Source organism: Convolutriloba macropyga, chromosome 14 (assembly GCF_964194025.1).
Source record: "Convolutriloba macropyga chromosome 14, txConMacr16.3, whole genome shotgun sequence".
Taxonomy (NCBI): domain Eukaryota; kingdom Metazoa; phylum Xenacoelomorpha; order Acoela; family Convolutidae; genus Convolutriloba; species Convolutriloba macropyga.
The window spans coordinates 12,395,570-12,416,848 of record NC_134481.1 but is presented as its reverse complement, the minus strand read 5'-3'; the positions used below and the strand labels follow the sequence as shown (position 1 = coordinate 12,416,848).

The 21,279-nt window shown below is 35.8% G+C and overlaps 2 protein-coding genes and 1 non-coding gene across 6 annotated transcripts in view; 2 read left to right on the top strand and 1 right to left on the bottom strand.

The window, feature by feature from the left end:
• Nucleotides 1-21,279, bottom strand: part of LOC142352999 (uncharacterized protein C05D11.1-like) — a 354,622-nt gene that overhangs the window by 107,249 nt on the left and 226,094 nt on the right. The gene's annotated exons all lie outside the window — the stretch shown is intronic.
• The window catches only part of LOC142352998 (WD repeat and FYVE domain-containing protein 3-like), a 249,253-nt gene continuing 230,667 nt past the window's right edge, over nt 2,694-21,279 (top strand). For all 4 annotated transcript variants that reach the window (XM_075405173.1, XM_075405172.1, XM_075405174.1 and 1 more), the window contains exons 1-4: nt 2,694-3,121; nt 3,773-3,847; nt 4,076-4,241; nt 10,500-10,699. In XM_075405173.1, coding sequence (XP_075261288.1) covers nt 2,788-3,121; nt 3,773-3,847; nt 4,076-4,241; nt 10,500-10,699 — 775 coding nt within the window. In that variant the 5' untranslated portion in view covers nt 2,694-2,787. The remainder of the gene's footprint in view (nt 3,122-3,772; nt 3,848-4,075; nt 4,242-10,499; nt 10,700-21,279) is intronic.
• LOC142353762 (U1 spliceosomal RNA) lies at nt 10,002-10,163 on the top strand. Its single transcript, XR_012761065.1, has one exon. It is a non-coding gene; the product is annotated as a U1 spliceosomal RNA (small nuclear RNA).

Sequence of the window (21,279 nt, the reverse complement as noted above, 5' to 3'; positions counted from 1 at the left end):
TGCCGTTTTTGTGTTACTAGTTTGTTGCTTTTTTTAAAAAAAAGAACTCAATCTTCGACGCTTTATGCTACTCGGCGCTTATTCCTTTTCTACAAATTTCTGTCGATTGAACTGGGACATCATCATTACATGTTTATGCTGTAAAAGGCCGTGAGTACAACGATTCACATTACTTGGCATTTTTTTTTATTTTATGTTTGTTGTAAAATAGTAGACTGGTTTACACAAAACTTTGGAATCTTGAATTTCGGTTGAAAGAGTTTGTTTCCCGAATAAGCTCCTTAACATGTATTTGGTTTTGCGAACTCTAAGCATAATTTTAGACAGGCTCCAAGTGGCTTCCTTTTCGATCAATTTGAAAAAAAACCTGACAATTGGTTCTTTTAAATCTCAATTTTATTTTTTGGAGCGCATATTGTTAGCCTGATTGTGACCATCATATTTAATTAATAATAAATAACGCATGGTGACTTGTAATTTGATATTAATTATCATACAAGTGTTTAACCTAACGGTTATTTTTTCAATTTACTTGGTTTCTCCAAAAAATAGTTTCTGAAAAGGCGCAAGCATGCAATTGTGGCAACATAAATGATTTGAATAAGGTTTCATTTTGAAGTAAAGTGAGAAAACGGTGTTTGAACAAAAATTCGCCTTCTCGCTAGTGGTTTTTTGTTCACTTGCGGCAATTTAACTTTGATTTTTTACTGTTTTTTTCAATTTGCTGGATCGGATTTTTTTTCTATATGGTTTTATCCAATCCATTCATAATTTCATATCATAACATTCATAATATCCAATCCAAAATTTCGATTTTTTTGATCTGATTTATTCTAAATGGTGCTCCCAGTTGGTCTGTTCTTTGTCTAGTTTTTTTTGTTTAATCAGTGAAAGTTCTTTGAATTGTACGTCTGGACTTGTCCTGCTATGTTTTTTTTATTCGTTTAACCTTTTGATCACGTTTTTTGCTTTACAGAAGTCACGATTTTCACGTTTGACTTCTGACTTACCTCTTAATGTTTCAAACTGAATGCTTTTTAAATCCATCCACTCAATGAATTACGCAAGATAGTGAATACAGTCAAGGTCAAAAGAGCAAAATCAACAGAGACGGGATGAACCGATAAAGCCCGGTCATTAAGTCATTGAGAATTAGGTTATCAAAGTTGTTAGAGTGTTTGCTAGCTGAAATGTGGTATTAAGCTTATTAGTTTTCAGTTTAGAAACTGAATTAAGTATAGTTTTAGAATTCATCTGAAACTGTACGCCGAATTAGAACACTATTTGACACTGAAAAAAAATAGAACAAAATTTGTCAATTTCTCTTTTTTTTCTTTTTCAATCCCGATTTGCATCAAGCGCGTCAACGGCGGCTATTTTCCGGTAATCTGCCGGCTATGTTTATTGAAGCATTATTTGATGACGAACCAAGTTTAGCGATCTCATAGTTGATGCCGGCAATTTTGCTGATAATTTTTATGTCGATTTTGGTATGTCAGTTCTTTATCATTATTACACCCAAGTATTTTTGCTCACAGGTGGTTCTAGAAAAAGACTTTTGAGAGAAACATATCGGACAATTGACAGTTCTCCATTGTTGAAAACTTAATTTCTTTAAACCCTCATCGAAGTTAACTTATTTTGTTTCAAATACTGATAACTTTTAACATATTTTGAGCCATTGTGTAATATCAATGGTTATATTTCATTGAAACTCATCTTAAAAGTTAATGAAATTCGTTGCTTGAGTGATACCTTGTTTTAATAGACTGCAATCTGATTTCGTGATGCTGTTTTTAAGTGCAAACAAAAATAGGTTAATTCTCACAAACAAAATAGGTTAGAAAAGTTCTTGCATTCTCCCGGAAATCATCCTTTTTTTGTTTATAATCTTTGGCCCCTCTCTCTTACCTTTTTGATTATCTGCGCCTTCTATACAATAACTGAACAATGAACGTTTCCAAATAAACTGATTTCACGAAATATTTCCTTTTCTGTTTTCTTTTCACGATAGCTTCACTCAGTAAAATTAATGCAATACTGTTTGTTCTCCAAAGGTTTTAAAAATTTAATTTATATGCAAAAGTCGTGGCAGTTGATTTGGTTAAGTGGCATGGTTTATGCTGTAGGACAATATTATGAATTATTCCAGTTGTAGAGTTTAGAGTCGAGATTTATTTAAATTTTACAAAAATAGACATTTCGTATCCCGCATTAATTTTGTCACTGTCCTAAATTAGAGATTAGAGGGTATGGGAAAGCCTTGTAACACTTGATAAATCATTTTTAATTACAAGGGCATTGGGAAAATGTCTTGATTACTGAGGAAAGGAAAACGATAATCATTCTAATATTTTTAGCTTATATTGCCGTAGTTTGCTGGAACGTTTCTAAGCTACAGCGTGATGGTCAGTAGAAACATTGTTTCATTTTCGTCAATGTCAATTCAAGTTTTTGTCTAGCACACACGTATTCAATGTAGATACAGTCGAAGTTATTAAATTTTGAACACTTTGAAGGACGTCGATGATATCAAAGTTAGTTGCAAAAGCAATCAGCTGCCTATTTTGAGTCTTTGAAATGAATGCCGTATTTTTATCGAACTTTGCTGGTTAATGTATAGTGATGGTTATCATTAATGAAGTTGCGTTGTTTGAGTTAGAGAACCGGCAAATTTTGTATTTTTAAGATAGTCATGACAATCTTCCTGAGCTCGAACTCCCGCTCTCGAGTATCAAAAAGTAAGAACTATCAATTCGTAAGTTAACAGTCTAAATTGTGACAATAATGAATACGTTCCGAAAACTGGTCAGCCAGGGAACTCTCTCTGGAAATGGATCGGGAAGTTCCGGCTCTCCCGGAGGCAGTCGGGGTGACTCGGATCTCGGATTGAGTCTTCTGAGATCTCTCGTCCAATCAGTGCAAAGCAAAAGCTCAGACTTGAATCCTCAGGAGAAGCGTAACAAGATCAGAGAAATTCTGCCGCTCATTTTGAAGTTGTTTCGCAACTCGACCGGTACCGAGATTTGTAACCAGTTTGAACTTGTGGCGCCCTTTTCTACAAGTATGTGCAAACTGTTTGTGGAGGAGGTTCGAGCCCGGGCACAGCCATCATCGACGGGTTAGATTTTACATCAGTTTTCAATTGAGCACAAATAAATTTTTCTCGATAGATCCGTCTTGTGCAAATCCGTCTTGTGTTGTGAAAACTATTTCAATAAGGTAAACGAGACTGTTCAGTTTATTTCAGATATTATTAGAAAAGCATAGAATCTTAATGAAAATAGGCGCAAGGTCTGATCTATGCTACCATTGTCTGAGCTAATGTCAGATTGCCGCTAGTAACAGGTTTGACTTTTGCCCTACTAATTTATAACAATCTCTGGACGGCACAACAATGTTTGACACTTGAAATTGTCATTCATTGTTTTATAAAATACACCTGTGAACTGAAAATTGTGACAATTTCAAACGATCGAAATATATTTGCGGTATACTAAAAAGTTGGGTGGACGTAACCTGATGGGTGAACCCATTTCATGTGAACCAGGTTCTAGATAAATTAAGACAAACAGGAGCGTGCTTGAGAGCTTAGGTAATTTTTTATTCGAACCAGGATTGGATTTTGTTTTTGGGCGTGAATTAAGCTAGCCTTCAGGTGAAGTTCAACGTTTGTTCCAGCATTATTTTCTGAACTTTGTAAAATTTGCTCCACGTTGCATAGATGGGGAACGGGCAGGTTATTTAGAATGAGAAATGTTTTTTGTTTCAGTGCATGCGAGCAGAGCAATCATGACCTACTTAGCTGGCAGTGAGCCCCCCGGAAATGTCACCATCCAGTCACAAGGTCAGTACCGCACATTTTTTGGGTATTTATGCAAAGTCAGAGATGGAACCTGAAAAACTTCCCTTTTAACAACAAAAACAATTACATGTTCCAGCAGCAGTTTCTTGAACAAAAAAACTTGGCTAGAAATGTAACTACCAGAGTGATGTAATTCAATGTATTATTACAATTTTAATACAATTATAAGTGATTTTATCGGTACAATTATAAACTTACTGATGATTCCAGGTGATGTTGGGAAGAATCTTCTGCTGTGTTTGGAAGTAGTCTGTTCAGCTAGCAAGCAGGTGGTTGACAATCTAGTGGCAGACAGTCTTCCCTCGACATTGGTCAAGTGCATCTACATATTCTACGACCTACCTCCCCCACAGAACAACTTGGAACTCAATGAGAGGCAAGTTTCCTCAGTCCTTTCCTGTAGTGTATGTAGTCGCTATAGATATGAATGCCTATATAGATATGAATGTCCATATTTGAATGCCTATTGCTTGACAATATACGTGTGTGCGTGTCACAGCTTGATAACAAAAGAGACCACGCGAGCACAATTCAGAACCACAAGTTGAACAAAATCTCAGTTTAGATAACAAATAGGCACTTAGTTTAGACTCAGAGACATATATACACATTGAGACCAGAGACTTAAGAGCACTGAACACTTTTAATTTAATCTGGACTACCTGACCAAAGTTATCCATGGAAACTGGGAAAAGGTGCGGATCGTGTCAGAGATTCAACGAATTTTAGGATTTCCAAAAATCTTATCTAATGAAGCGAATGAATAGGAACTAGATGGACAAAAGTTCTTGTGGGAACTCCGATGACGTTGCAATTGTAGTTTGTTGATAATCTTTGACGATATGTCTATTTGAGCGAGAGTGCAAATAACTTGTCATACTTACCTGGCGTCGGCCTCCCTTTTAGAGGAAGGCTAACTATCTCTCGCTTTAACTAGTGGATAACTACACTAGTTAAATCTAATACAATAAACCATTGCAATCTATTCCTGTCTACAAGTAAATACTTGCTACATAGCGATACAAATAGCTACAGTTTATTCGTTACTCGCTCATACACTGCGAATACGAATCGCTCTCCGCTTCATATTACGAAATTAACTATATTACACTAGTCCCAGTAGTAAAGTCGCGTAGCCCATTAGCTCGATCTGCGGGAACAGTCAGGTGGGATTTCTGACCGGGGGTTCGATTCCCCGCCCCCCACCCAAAAAACCTTAAGGTTATTACTCTTTTCCCCTGAATCTGTAATTCCCCTCCTCAACCTTTTTACCATTCTTACCTATTTATTATCGGTACTCTGTACCACAAACTTTTAATTCTCATCCATACTACCAACGGGAAGCACTGAAAGCGGCTTGTACTTACCTGGCAATTACTTCCCCGACCCAGTGAGACAAGTCGCCCAACGTAATTCATCCACACTTTGCTCCAGTATTACTACCCCTGCCGGTTCTCCAAAGTGAGGACCTTGGACGTAGAATACCCGAACAAGTTTCTTCTATCAAATCTCATCACCACATCTTTGTGACCACTATTGCCAGCTTTTAACAGAACACACTAGCGTGAATAATATAATGTCTGAGTACAAAGAGGGAACCGAAAATACAACTTCGATCAAATCATATGCAGCGGTGGCTCAAAAAACGAAACCAAAAGAAATGAACGACAACCCCCCACAGGTCATGAAAATTGTTCCTCCGCTCACGAAGACAATATTACAAAGCCCCGAAAAACTTACAGAAGCCTATAAACAATGTGCTTCAACAATCCTGCAGAAATTTCCCGCTGGCCTTAAGGACCAAATAACAATTTCAAAAACGTTTATAAAAGTTTGTGAGCGAACAAGACACAGCTTTACCGTGGTGTGTCCATCAGCTGGAAAACCCTATATGGATGAGATAAAGTCATCGGGAATAAACCTCCTAGGGCGGACTATATTTCCCCTAGGAACTCAACTACCTAACAACTCTGAGTTTTTCCCTAAAAAAGTTAAAATAAAGTTCAATAACCTACCGTATGCCTGCTCAGAGGACAGTTTGTTGTCATTACTCAATTTACCAGAAGGTGTCGAAGCACTGAATGAGAGTATCAGAGAAACTGATGAGCTCCCTGAGGGAGTATTCTACACAGGAAATGCAATCCTAGAAGTGAGCGTTCAAAATGAAAAATCACTGGAAAATTTCACGGAATGGTCGGAAAACGCTCGGTTGACTGAACATGATTGGTTCGGAGTAGCCATTTACTTTCACGCACCCTCCGTGCATGATTGCCAAAACTGCAAAGCAGCAAACAAACAGTGGAAGGGGCATGATGCGAAATGGTGCCGCTTCAACAAATTTATCCCTCCAGCCAACCCAAAACCCAGCAACGAGCCTGAACCCGTGGCAGTATCATACGAAAAGCAATCCGAAGTTGTTGAAAGCGGTTCACTTTCCGACACCGATGAATGCCTTAGAATCGATGAACAGGGAAACAATGCGCACCCCTGCGATGAAGTTCAGCCTGACTGTGTGAAAAGCCAACCTGAAAATGGTAATAATAACTCCAATAAACCCATCTTAAGCCCAAGCGTAGAAGCGCTTTTTATAAGCCCAAGAAAGCATAGGAGTTATAAAAGAGAACCTCCCCCAAACGATCTCTTCAACTTCACCCCAAACCAAAAGTTTCAACACTTTCCAACCTTACCAGTCAATCTTCAATTGGTACAAAAATACATACCTGGAAAGGAGAACAAACGGCAAACCAACTGGAAAAAAACAAAAGCAAAAAGAAGCAAGAAACAGCCCAACGTGTTCCCCGATAGGGACAACCCAAAATACTTTTTATAATGCCTCTACTGCCAGTTGATGTCTTTACCTTTAACTGCAACGGACTGGGTAAAGCTGCTAAATTAAACATGATTTTAACAAAAGCTCTGAAGACTAAAACTAACGAAAGTTTTGTTATTCATTTACAGGAAACTAAAATAAAAAGCCTCTGCAAAAGTTCACAAAAAGTTTTAGACTACCACAACTGCGATTCATATACAAAGCCCTGTGAAGGTCACTACGGAGGGTTAATAACGATCTGGAGCAGAAACCTTTCCCTAAAGAATATCATATCGGAAAGTGACTCACATATAGATCTAGTACTTTGTTATAACGATTCACCCTTTCGATCAATCAATGTGTATCTCTCCCCTACCATCTTTTACCGAAAGGCCTCTCAAGTATGCGATAGCGTTTGCACAACTAACGCTACTCCAACTATGCCGATACTTTTTGCAGGCGATTTGAATTCATTCGAGGATATAAACCTGGACTACAAAGGAATGAACAAACGCTGCGATGATAAACGCTTAGCTCGCTACAACAAGCTGAGGAGCATAATTACCCACTTAAAACTTACGCCTGCTAAACCGCAAAATAATATGAACAGATTTACTCACTACTGTAAGAAACAGAAATCGTTCTCGCGAATCGATCATGTTTTCACAAACCTTGAGCATGAAATATGTTGTTACACAATACCACTGAGTAACTCTGATCACAGGATGTTGCATGCAAACTGTAGTAATTTAATAACTGATCGAGGCCCTGGATACTGGAAACTCAACGAAGAAGTCTTAACTGATAATCGGAAATCGGTTCTCGATTTGTTCACAGAATTCCTTAATGCTGGTAATGTAAACTATGAGAGGTACGAACAACTAAAGTTGAAACTCAGAGAGACTCTCAACTTCCTAAATGTGAATCTGAATAGAATAAAGACGTACAGAAAAGCCTACCTTACAAAACGAAAACGCATAGTTGAGGAGCAGATTAACTCGAATAGCAATCTACCAAGAGATATCTTCATGAGGTATGAAGAATTAGATAAAAAAATTAAAACTATTGAAGGCAAAGAAACCTACAACAAATACAAGTTTTTGGCTAACCTGTTTCTCGAGGTGAACGAAGGTGATTCGAAAGCGCTCAAGGATTTTAAAAAGAAAAAACTAAAAGGCAACGGCATTTTGTCTCTCCATGACAACTTGAACAATGTAATAACAGATTCGGCCGAAATCCTTCAAGTGTTTGAAGATCAATATCAGCAACTATATCGCTCCAACCCATCACCAGGGGAGAATCACAACCCCATACTATCAAAGTTTGTGGAGCAACTGCCTTCCTCCTACAAACGAAAAGCTCAAAGACTATCAAAACCAATACTGCCCAGCGAAGTTGAAGCCGCGATTAGAAAACTGAACGGAAAGAGCTCCCCTGGTCCAGACGGGCTTACAGCCAATTTATACAAACTGTTTAAGGAACAATATAGCGCAATCCTTTCTGATCTGTTTAATAACGCAAGAGAAGGAGACCTTCTGCCACATAGTTTCAAAGATGCAATAATTAAACTCATTCCCAAATCAACTCAAGCCAACCGAGTGACAGACTATCGACCGATCTCGCTCATCAATACTGATCAGAAGATACTTTCCCATGTCGTGAGTACAAGACTACAGCCTCTGCTAAGAAAAATCATTGGGCCGCATCAGAGGGCTTATCTTGAAAATCGGTCCATGCACCAAGGTATCTTGAACGCACGTATTAACCTCGAAGCAATCAGGGAAAACTCAACAATAGTCTCTCTGGACTTTAGTAAAGCCTTTGACCGCCTAGACCGATCTTATATCTTCAAACTCCTTCAAGCAATTCATGTTCCAAACAGTTTGATTTCCTTGATAAAGGAATCCAACACAGATCTGACTTCAATCATTGAAGTGAACGGTTTTCTTGGCAACAGGATAGAAATTCAGCGAGGGGTACGACAAGGTTGCCCACTATCTGCACTACTTTTTATCCTAGGAATTGAACCGCTCCTACGCAACCTGCAAGAAAGCCCTTACGTCAAGTCAAAATTCCAAACAAAAGTTTCAGCGTATGCAGATGACGTCGTGCTTTTCATCAAACATGACTCAATAGAAACAGCACTTGATTACGTTAACGAATTTTGTGAACAGACCCAATTAGAGATCAACACTGCAAAGACAACCATTGTCTCCAAACGCAAGATAAGAAATGAATTTCAAACTACAAAATCCTTTAAATACCTCGGTGTTCTTCTCTCCACTGCGAATGAACAATGTAGCTTCAACGCTATTAAGGAAGAACTTGAAAAGGACCAATTGGTACTTCGCCCGCTGTCCCTACGCGGTAAAAGCCTATCGATTGAAACGTTCTGGACCCCGAAAGTCCTTCACACAGCACGACACATCGACATAACAAACGAGTGCATTAATAAACTACAATTGCTAATGTATACGAAATTTTGGAGCAACTTGAAACGGCCAGAGCTTTCAAAAGCAGTACTACATAACAGCCCCAACAACGGTGGCGTTGGGTTGCCGTATCTGCATGCCAAAATAACAACAGCAAAACTATTAGACCTCACAAAAGCCAACAACAATGAGTCAGAAGTGATCAAGAGGTGGAAAGACTCATCGCTCCACAAGTGTCTAAACAGAATGCTCAGACACTATAAACTAACCCTCGTACTCGAGAACGACCGGGTCTTTGTGAAGAAAAATGGCAGGAAAAGGTTAATTACTCCTGCCGCGGTTTTCAGAGACATATACTCTGAGTTAATCGAAATAAAGTTCCCCAAGATCCTTGTTGAAGATAGATTGCGCAGAAGTGAACTTAAGTACGACATCTCAGCAAAACTTCTCATTGCACTAACCCCCAAAATTTGGAGCTCTCATCAACTAACACCAATGGAAAAAAATCTTTGCTATCGTCTAATTTTCAACAACTTCAAAGACAAATACCAACTTTTCAATATGGGCTATCGTGACTCATCAAAGTGCGATTTTTGCCCCGAACCCCACCAAACAATTGAACACCTTATCTTCAAATGCAACGGCACACAACCGCTTCGTGAGCAAATTCTTGATTTCAGTGACTGGAAAACTACTTTCAATTCATGGAACGATACGAAAGCAAAACAACTTGCTAAAGGAATTTTTCTGACGTTTAACCAAAACTCAAACTCTTTCTTAGTAAAATACCTAAACTCAAACTGCCCCCAATAAATCAAATAAACTTAACTCAAACTACTGCTATGTAAATAACATTATTGATGTTGGAGATTTATAATGACTTCTTAATTTAGTTTTGATTACCTGGCGTCGGCCGTCCCCCGATCAAGTAGAGGGGTGGCCCAGGGCGAGGCCTCCGCATTGCACTGCGCGGAGGTTGACCCCTGCGATTTCTCCAAAGCGAGAAACTCGGACGCACAATTTCTTAGTGTTGGGACTGCGTTCGCGCTTTCCCTAATAATTGTGAACATTTCTATCAATACAATTCTATCAATACAATTCTTGCGAGCAAAAGATTTAATTTTTCATAAACTAGTGAGTTTGGAATATCTGTTATTCTGAGTTTTTGCAAATTAATATGAATGTGGCTTTTGCTGTTGCAATTTTGGGCTGTTAACAATTCGACTGGGTTCTAAGTCTTTAGTGGAGGCAGCTGTTTCTTGTGCATTTTGTGATGTGTTTATGATAATTGTTATTGCTATTGAATACGTACTACAAGCATAGAGGACACTTTTTGGGCTCAAAGCTAACCTAATGTAAAATGCTCAATTTTGACTCATACCAATTGTTAAAGGATAGCAGTTAAGGAATCCATTCGCCACATTCTGTCCCAACTTCTGCGATACCAGAGGGCGGCCGAGGAACTGATGAACGGAGAAGACTTGGCTTTGCTGATTACGTCAGTGGCCAACTTCTGTCCCCCTCACAACATTATGTGGAGGGAGACTGCATCAGCTGCACTCACAACCCTCTCTGTCAACTCCCTAACACCTGGTAAAAATAGCGTTTTCCCACTATAATAGCTAATCTAAGCTAATATAAGATACTCACTGGCGAGAGAGGTGAAGTGAGATCATGATGCTTAAACATATTTCGGTTTTTGAGAGCGAATTTTTTACAGGCGGCATTGACAGTTTTCGTTGTGTTTCTGTTCATTTTCTTTACGAATACTTTAAAATGCAATACGTATGTTATAACAAGCTATAGTTGCACTTGCTTAAACTCCTCAAACGGGAAGTAATGGTTTTAACAGAGACTTTGACGCTGTTTTTCATGAAATGAAAGTGGTTGTTTTCTGCTTTTGCATGTGTGTCGTTCTTTTCGTTGTTTTGTATTGTTGACTCTTCAATTGTAGGTCTCAATGGTCCTATTGAGCTATGTGCAGTTTATTTTACTGACTTGAGTTGAAATTAATGGTTTTAACGACGTTGACCTTAACGGTGGAAAAGATGTTAGCGAGTTTTTGGAGTTTTTCACCTTTTGTAGTTTTTTGTTCTGTCACTTAGTCTTATAATGGAAAGCTCTGATTAGCTCTTTTGAGTCCCGTTTTGGTCAATTAAAAGGTTTTATCGTTGTCGCATTGTCTTTCAAAAAATGTTTTTGTGGATTTATTCCTTTGTAGTATTTTCTGTATTATAAATTTTTAATATATATTAATAATATAACATATTAATATAACATTTTATATATCATATCATTAATTTTTGTTCTTATTGGCTTTTTTGATGCATAGTTGAGTGTATCTTTTTTGAACTCAAAGCTGAAGGTTTTAACGAATTTTGCGCTACTCGTTTTGAAAAATTATTCAAGACTTTTTGTATTGTGACCTTTTTTGCCGGCCTGTGGTTAGTCTCATTAATAATAGAACTTGTTTGTTCTACAATTAGGTTTAATTGGATGTATATAATAGTTTTATTTTATAGCCAATAGTTTAATTGGCTCCGACAACTGTTTTTGAGCTTTTGATTGTGTCCAGATTTTGTTGCTACTTACGTTTGTTGCGTGTTCCCCCATTTGTTTTCGATAAGGTTCATAAATTTTTTCTATTGACAGATTGTACAAAAGATGTTGAAGAATTTGAGTTCTAGTTGCTTTTTTCAATGTCTTTGGTGCCACTTATTATTTTTATTTTGTCTGCAGTAGTTTTCGACAGACTTAGTGTTTGCTCTCTAAACTCCAATCGTGTGAACTCCTTGAGATTATCGGTTTTGAACAGTAATTTCGTTTACATTTTTCTTGACGAAATGAAATGAGTTTTTTGTTTTTGTTTTGGCTTTATTTACTTTCGTGGACGTCTGCGATTTTGTTTTGTCTGTTACTGGAGGCTGTTTTTTAAGGAGGCTCATATGTGGCCTTCAGTTTCTTCAATTCTTTGAATATAATTCAGGACTGGTCCTGCTATGGTTTTTTTGTAAGCTGTTTTCACAACTTTTCATGACTTTGAGCTTTTGAAACGAGATAAAAGTGAAGCTCGGGGGCGTTGACTTGCAATAAAGGACTTAAGCTGGCTTTAGTATCTTTTCAGCTGCTTACTGCGCTGATATTGCTTAGGCCTAAATTCAAGGTAAAAAGTTCAGTTTTCGCTTTTTTTTAAATCCTGAAAGCAGCAATTTTTCTTGTTTTTGTTATTTTTGTTCAATAGTACGGTAGTTTTGTTATTTTAAAAGTCGACCATAGTTTGTATGGCTCTTTTGCTATGCGAATTGTTTTTTTGCTGCTTTTTTATTTATTTTCGTTTATGCCAACTTTATGGCCGGAATCAAAGCATTTTGTTCATGTAATTTTTTTGACTTTTTTATTTTTTAGTTTTTAGTTTTATCGGGAAAAGAAATTGTTTTAATGCTGGAAATTTGGTTAATGGAATGTTTTTATCAATACAGAAAAGAATTTGACGATCTGGATAAAACTAAGCTTTGCTAAGTATGAATTTTCTCAGGTTTTATTAACATCTAGTGAGCAAGAAATAATTTGTAGGCTTAATTTTGATTAATTGATGGTTTTGAATGACCCCGATGTTTTTTGAGGATATAAACATAACAAATGTCTGCAAAATTTTATTGGTACTTGTAGTTTTTTTGGGTGTTTCGGAACTTTTTCAGTTTTTTTTAGTTTATGGGTGTAACAAAACTTAAGACTATAGTAGTGAATATATGATAGCATTACAGAAGCTATTTTGACAGTATTTTCTAAGCTTTTGATCACCTTTTTTTAAATTTTATGTCTTTAGAGCAGTTTCTGCCCACTCTTTGGCTCGTAAAGCTGCTGAATTTTGTAGTTGTTAGCGATAAATTGCCGCTTTGATGAAATTAAGATGTTATTATTCTGTTATTATGAATATATCTTTTTTTATTTTCAAATTTTATATTTGAAGTTTTTTTGTTTAACTGCGACTTATCAACTTGTTTGTCTAGTAAAAGCTGCGGATAAATCAGTAGCCTATCTTGCTGCTGGGTTCTCGAATCTGTTTCTGAGGACAATAACACTAATAATAAGAGGTCTTTATGCCTTGCGTTTGGAAAATTTCTCTTTGTTTACTTCTGCTTGTATTTTGTATCGGAAAACATGCCTGTCAAATGCCAATTTGTTATTTGTTTTTTTTTCGATTTTTGGTTCTCGATACCTTCACAACTAGAGTATATACAGTACAAATTCTATTTTGATAAATTAGATACCAAAACTTTTTCAACAAATGCCTTCAATAATTTTAAATTTTACCGGAAAGTTTTATTTTGTTTTTGTTTTCTAACTGCATTTTTTCGACATGTTTGTTTAATAAAAACGGCCAAGAAATGAGTAGCTCATCTTGCTGCTGGGTTCTCAAAAAATTTTTTTAGCAAACCAGAAGGGTTTCGGAGGACAATAACACTAATAATATGAAGAGATGTTGAGGATTTGTTTTAAGAAAGTTTCACTTTCTGGTTTTTGCTTCTGCTTGTCGTTTGCATCGAAAAACATTACTGTGAAATGCAAATGTTTTGTTTTATTTTTTTAAATTTTATTGTTCTCGGTGCGTCTACAACCAGAGTGTCTTCAGTACAAATTCTATTCTGATATTTTCAATTTGTTCTGCTGGTTCTCATGTTTTTGTTTTTGCTGGTATTATCTATTTTTTCTGTTAGTCAATTGACGAGTTATGAAGGTTTTCATTCATTTTTTCTGATTATAACTCAGGACTTGTCTTGTGTTTTTAAGTTTGATTAGGTCATACCACTTTCGGGTTTGACCTCTACCTTACCTGACACTGTTTCAACTAAATGGAGTTTAGATTTCACTCAGCAAATTTATGCTAATGCCTTGGAGGCTGCGGATCAAAATCGAACGAGCGACTAAACAATAAAGCCCGGGTATTAAGATTTAATGTTCATAGATTAAGTGCAATAGTTTACCAAAATTTCTTTGAGTGTACTTCTAAATGGTGTTAATTTAATTTTTAAAATTTAAATTTTTAGTTTTTCGTCAGTTTTTTTCTTCCCTCTTATTCCCATTTCTACACTCGGTCAGTGGATCAACGACCGGCGGCTATTTTGCCGTAACATTCCGGGTTTGTTTTGGTTTTTTGTTCTCGGCTTCTTTAAGCCACTCTTCAGTACCTATAGTGATAATTTTGTTTTGATATTATCAATTTGTTTAGTTTTTTTGTGTTCTTGTTTCTGTTGGGTAATTGAAGAGTTTATAAGGCTCCTTTCCAACTCTTGGTTGGTTACTCTGGACTTGTCCTGCTTTGTTTTAAATATTGTTTTCACTTTTTTGCAGGCTTCACCACCCTCAGGTTCGACATCTGCCGTAGCTCTCTCACTGTTTCAACCAAATGAAATTTAGAAATCGTTCAGCAAAATTAAGCTAATGTGTTTGAGGCTATAAAGTAAAATCAAACGAGGGATGAAATCAAGGCAGGGCATTATGATTCAATGTTTACAAAATTGCAATAATTATCAAAATTCATTGGAGTACTGTTAATAGGTTTTGGTATAAGTTTTTTGTTTTCCCATTTCAGGGCTTGATTTATCATTTTTGTCTAATCCTATGAAACTACAGACCAGAACATGTTTGGTCCATGAAAAATTTAGCTTTTGCTAATTTTTCTCTTTATTTTCCTCTAAGTCTTTAACACTACCGTCGGTCAGTAGGGTCAACGTAGGCTATTTTCCTGCAATTATCCGGCTCTTTCTTTTTGCTGTGCATTCTTCAACGCCAATCTTCTGCCTTTGTCTGTGGAACCGAAAAAGATTTCTGGTTTCAGTAAATCTCGATTCGTTGTGTTGAGATAAGAAAACTATTTCACAAATGTCTTCAATAATTTAATGGAGTTTAGATTTCACTCAGCAAATTTACGCTAATGCGTTGGAGGCTGCGGAGCAAAATCGAACGAGCGACTAAACAATAAAGCCCAGGTATTAAGATTTAATGTTCATAGATTAAGTGCAATAGTTTACCAAAATTTCTTTGAGTGTACTTCTAAATGGTGTTAGAAATTTAATTTTTAAAATTTAAATTTTTAGTTTTTCGTCAGTTTTTTTCTTCCCTCCTATTCCTATTTCTACCCTCGGTCAGTGGGTCAACGACCGGCGGCTATTTTGCGCAACATTCCGGGTTTGTTTTGGTTTTTTGTTCTCGGCTTCTTTAAGCCACTCTTCAGTACCTATAGTACAAATTTTGTTTTGATATTATCAATTTGTTTAAATTTTTTGTGTTCTTGTTTCTGTTGGGTAATTGAAGAGTTTATAAGGCTCCTTTCCAACTCTTGGTTGGTTACTCTGGACTTGTCCTGCTTTGTTTTAAATATTGTTTTCGCTTTTTTGCAGGCTTCACCACCCTCAGGTTCGACATCTGCCGTAGCTCTCTCACTGTTTCAACCAAATGAAATTTAGAAATCGTTCAGCAAATTTATGCTAATGTGTTTGAGGCTATAAAGTAAAATCAAACGAGGGATGAAATCAAGGCAGGGCATTATGATTCAATGTTTACAAAATTGCAATAATTTATCAAATTTCATTGGAGTACTGTTAATAGGTTTTGGTATAAGTTTTTTGTTCTCCCATTTCAGGGCTTGATTTATCATTTTTCTCTAATCCTATGAAACTACAGACCAGAACATTTTTGGTCCATGAAAAATTTAGCTTTTGCTGATTTTTCTCTTTATTTTCCTCTAAGTCTTTAACACTACCGTCGGTCAGTGGGGTCAACGTAGGCTATTTTCCTGCAATTATCCGGCTGTTTCTTTTTGCTGTGCATTCTTCAACGCCAATCTTCTGCCTTTGTCTGTGGATCCGAAAAAGTTTTCTGGTTTCAGTAAATATCGATTCGTTGTGTTGAGATAATAAAACTATTTCACAAATGTCTTCAATAATTTTAATTTTTAAGGGAAAATGTTTGTTTTGTTTTTGTTTTGTAACTGCAACTTTTCAACGTGAAAACTGGCAATATGTGAGTAGCTTATCTTGCTGATGGGTTCTCAAATCTTTTTTAGCAAAACACAAATGTTTCTGAGGACAATGACACTAATAATATGAAGATGTTAAAAACTTATTTTAAGAAAATTTCAATGTGGTTGTTGCTTTTGCTTGTCGTTTGCATTCATAAACATCCTTTTGAAGTGCAAATTTGTGTTTTGTTTTTTAAATTTTGTGGTGCTTGATACGTCAACATCGAGAGTATATCTACAGTAAAAATTCTATTCTGATAATTCTCAATTTGTTCAAAAGCTTGTTTTGCTGGTGCTGTCCATTTTTTCTGTCAGTCAATTGACGAGTTATTAAGGTTTCCATTCAATTCTTTGGATTGTAACTCAGGACCTGTCCTGCTGTGTTTTAAATTTGATTAGGTCATACCACTTTCGGGTTTGACCTCTACCTTCCCTCTTTGTTTCAACTAAATGGACTTTAGATTTCATTCATCAAATTTACGCTAATGTGTTGGAGGCTGTGGAGCAAAATCTAACGAGGGATGAAACAAAAAAGCCGGGGCATTAAGATATAATGTTCATAGATGAAATGCAATAATTTACCAACATTTCTTCGATTGTACTACTATATGTTGTTAGTAATTTACTTTTTGAAAATTTTTAGGTCTACCTTGAGTACAAATTTTGAGTACCTACAGTACATATCCTGTTTTGATAATTCTTCCTTTGTTTAAAAAAAATTTTGTTCTGCCTTCTCAAGGCTTGGTTTACCATATTTGTCTAGTCCTATGAAACTACAGACCAGAAAATTATTTGATCGATGAAAAATTTAGCTTTTGGTAATTTTTCTCTTTATTTTCCTCTGTCTAACTCTTATCTCTACCTTCAGTCAGTGGGGTCAACGTAGGCTATTTTCCTGCAATATGCCAGCTGTTTTGTTTCCTTGCTGTGTATGGTTCTACGCCAATATTTGTTGTGTTGAGATACGAAAACTATTTCAACAAATGTCTTCAATAATTGTAAATTTTACTTGAAAATTTTTGTTTTATTTTTTTTCTAACTGCAACTTCTCAAGGTGTTTGTTTCGTAAAAGCTGCCAAGAAATGAGTAGCTTATCTTGTTGCTGGTTCTAGAATCTTTTTTAGCAAATCGGAAGTGTTTCTGAGGACAGTAACAGTAATAATATGAAGAGATGTTAAAAACTTGTTTTCAGAAAATTTTCTGTGGTTTTTCCTTCTGCTTCTGGTTTGCATCCAAGAACATGCCTCGGAAATGCAAATTTGTGTTTTTTTTAATTTTGTGGGGAAAAGTAATTATTTTAATGCTGGAAATTTGGTTAATGGAATGGTTTTAACAATACAGAAAAGAATTTGACAATCTGGATAAAACTAAGCTTTGCTAAGTATGAATTTTCTAAGGTTTTATTTACTTCTAGTGAGCAAGAAATAATTTTTAGGCTTAATTTTGATTGATTGATTGTTTTGAATGACCCCGATGTTTTTTTGAGGATATAAACATAACAAATGTCTGCAAAATTTTATTTGTACTTGTAGTTTTTTCGGGTGTTTCGGAACTTTTTCAGTTTTTTTATTTTATGGGTGTAACAAAACTTAAGGCTATAGTAGTGAATATATGATAGCATTACAGAAGCTATTTTGACAGTATTTTCTAAGCTTTTGATCACCTTTTTTTAAATTTTATGTCTTTAGAGCAGTTTCTGCCCACTCTTTGGCTCGTAAAGCTGCTGAATTTTGTAGTTGTTAGCGAGAAATTGCCGCTTTGATAAAATTAAGATGTTATTATTCTGTTATTTTGAATATATTTTTTTTTATTTTCAAATTTTGTATATGAAGTTTTTTTGTTCAACTGCGACTTATCAACGTGTTTGTCTAGTAAAAGCTGCGAATAAATCAGTAGCCTATCTTGCTGCTGGGTTCTCGAATCTGTTTTAGCAAAAAAAAATGTTTCTGAGGACAATAACACTAATAATAAGAGGTCTTTATACCTTGCGTTTGGAAAATTTCTCTTTGTTTGCTTCTGCTTGTATTTTGTATCGGAAAACATGCCTGTCAAATGCCAATTTGTTATGTTTTTTTACGATTTTTGGTTCTCGATACCTTCACAACTAGAGTATATACAGTACAAATTCTATTTTGATAAATTAGATACCAAAACTATTTCAGCAAATGCCTTCAATAATTTTAAATTTTACCGGAAAGTTTTATTTTTGTTTTTGTTTTCTAACTGCAACTTTTCGACATGTTTGTTTAATAAAAACTGCCAAGAAATGAGTAGCTCATCTTGTTGCTGGGTTCTCAAAACTTTTTTTAAGCAAACCAGAAGTGTTTCGGAGGACAATAAGACTAATAATATGAAGAGATGTTGAGGATTTGTTTTAAGAAAATTTCACTTTCTGGTTTTTGCTTCTGCTTGTCGTTTGCATCAAAAAACATTAATGTGAAATGCAAATGTGCATTGTTTTTTTTAAAATTTTATGGTTCTCGATGCGTTTACAACCGGAGTGTCTACAGTACAAATTCTATTCTGATATTTTCAATTTGTTCTGGTTCTCATGTTTTTGTTTTTGCTGGTATTATCTATTTTTTCTGTTAGTCAATTGACGAGTTATGAAGGTTTTCATTCATTTTTTCTGATTATAACTCAGGACTTGTCTTGTGTTTGTAAGTTTGATTAGGTCATACCACTTTCGGGTTTGACCTCTACCTTACCTGACACTGTTTCAACTAAATGGAGTTTAGATTTCACTCAGCAAATTTATGCTAATGCCTTGGAGGCTGCGGAGCAAAATCGAACGAGCGACTAAACAATAAAGCCCGGGTATTAAGATTTAATGTTCATAGATTAAGTGCAATAGTTTACCAAAATTTCTTTGAGTGCACTTCTAAATAGTGTTAAAAATTAATTTTTAAAATTTAAATTTTTAGTTTTTCGTCAGGTTTTTTCTTCCCTCTTATTCCTATTTCTACCCTCGGTCAGTGGGTCAACGACCGGCGGCTATCTTGCCGCAACATTCCGGGTTTGTTTTGGTTTTTTGTTCTCGGCTTCTTTAAGCCACTCCTCAGTACCTATAGTACAAATTTTGTTTTGATATTATCAATTTGTTTAAATTTTTTGTGTTCTTGTTTCTGTTGGGTAATTGAAGAGTTTACAAGGCTCCTTTCCAACTCTTGGTTGGTTACTCTGGACTTGTCCTGCTTTGTTTTAAATATTGTTTTCGCTTTTTTGCAGGCTTCACCACCCTCAGGTTCGACATCTGCCGTAGCTCTCTCACTGTTTCAACCAAATGAAATTTAGAAATCGTTCAGCAAATTTAAGCTAATGTGTTTGAGGCTATAAAGTAAAATCAAACGAGGGATGAAATCAAGGCAGGGCATTATGATTCAATGTTTACAAAATTGCAATAATTTATCAAAATTCATTGGAGTACTGTTAATAGGATTTGGTATAAGTTTTTTCTCCCATTTCAGGGCTTGATTTATCATTTTTGTCTAATCCTATGAAACTACAGACCAGAACATTTTTGGTCCATGAAAAATTTAGCTTTTGCTAATTTTTATATTTATTTTCCTCTAAGTCCTTTACTCTACCGTCGGTCAGTGGGGTCAACGTAGGCTATTTTCCTGCAATTATCCGGCTGTTTTTTTTGCTGTGCATTCTTCAACGCCAATCTTCTGCCTTTGTCTGTGGATCCGAAAAAGATTTTTGGTTTCAGTAAATCTCTATTTGTTGTGTTGAGATAAGAAAACTATTTCCGCAAATGTCTTCAATAATTTTAATTTTTAAGGGAAAATGTTTATTTTGTTTTTGTTTTCTAATTGCAACTTTTCAACGTGAAAAACTGGCAATAAGTGAGTAGCTTATCTTGCTGATGGGTTCTCAAATCTGTTTTAGCAAAACACAAATGTTTCTGAGGACAATGACACTAATAATATGAAGATGTTAAAAACTTATTTTAAGAAAATTTCAAACTGGTTTTTGCTTTTGCTTGTCGTTTGCATTCATAAACATCCTTTTGAAGTGCAAATTTGTTTTTTCTTTTTTCAATTTTTTGGTTCTTGATACGTCAACAACGAGAGTATGTCTACAGTACAAATTCTATTCTGATAATTCTCAATTTGTTCAAAAGTTTGTTTTGCTGTTGTTGTCTATTTTTTCTGTCAGTCAATTGACGAGTTATTAAGGCTTCCGTTGAATTCTTTGGATTGTAACTCAGGACTTGTCCTGCTGTGTATTAAAATTTTTTTAGGTCTTCACCACTTCCGGGTTTGACCTCTACCTTCCCTCTTTGTTTCAACTAAATGGACTTTAGATTTCATTCATCAAATTTACGCTTATGTGTTGGAGGCTCTGAAGCAAAATCGAACTGGGGATGAAACAATAAAGCCCGGGCAATAAGATTTAAATTCATAGATTAAGTGCAATAATTTGCCAAAATTTCTTTGAGGGCACTACTAAATGGTATTAGTAATAAAATTTTGTTCTCCAATTTAAAGGTTGAATTTACCATATTTGTCTTATCCATTAAAACTACAAACCATAACGTGTTTTGTTCCTTGGAAAAATTTAGTTTGTTGTCGGTTTTGTCATTTCCCTCCAAGTCTTAATTCTACCTTCGGTCAGTGGGGTCATCGGCAGCTATTTTCCGGCATCATGCCGACTTTGTTTTGGTTTCTGCTCTGAGCCACTCTTCGGCTTTTATCAGTTTGTACCCAAAGAAGGTTTCTTCTGTTTTCAGTGAGTATTGATTTCGTGTGTCAAGATATGAAAACTGTTTCCACCAAGGTCTAAAATAATTTTAGTGGAAATTTTTGAACTTTGTTTTTATAGCTCCGAAGCTGTAAGCTGAGCGGAGCTATATTGCGGTGCTCTAGGTTTTTTTTGTTTCGTCGTCTGACGCTCTTTTTCGTTTTTTCATTTGTTCACACAGCAAAGCTGAAAAAGTCAAATTTTCTGAATGACTTCTTCCTCTCACTAACAGCATTTGCGCGCGTGACGTCATTTCTTACTCGCTTTAGCAAAAAGGTTTTAATTTATTTGCGCGATTAGATTTTGATCACAAGTGACTTACCTCACACAATAAAATGACTTTTGCACTTTAAAACTGAAGTTTAATTTGAGTTTGTTTAAGATCAAAGGAACTCATATGTGCTTC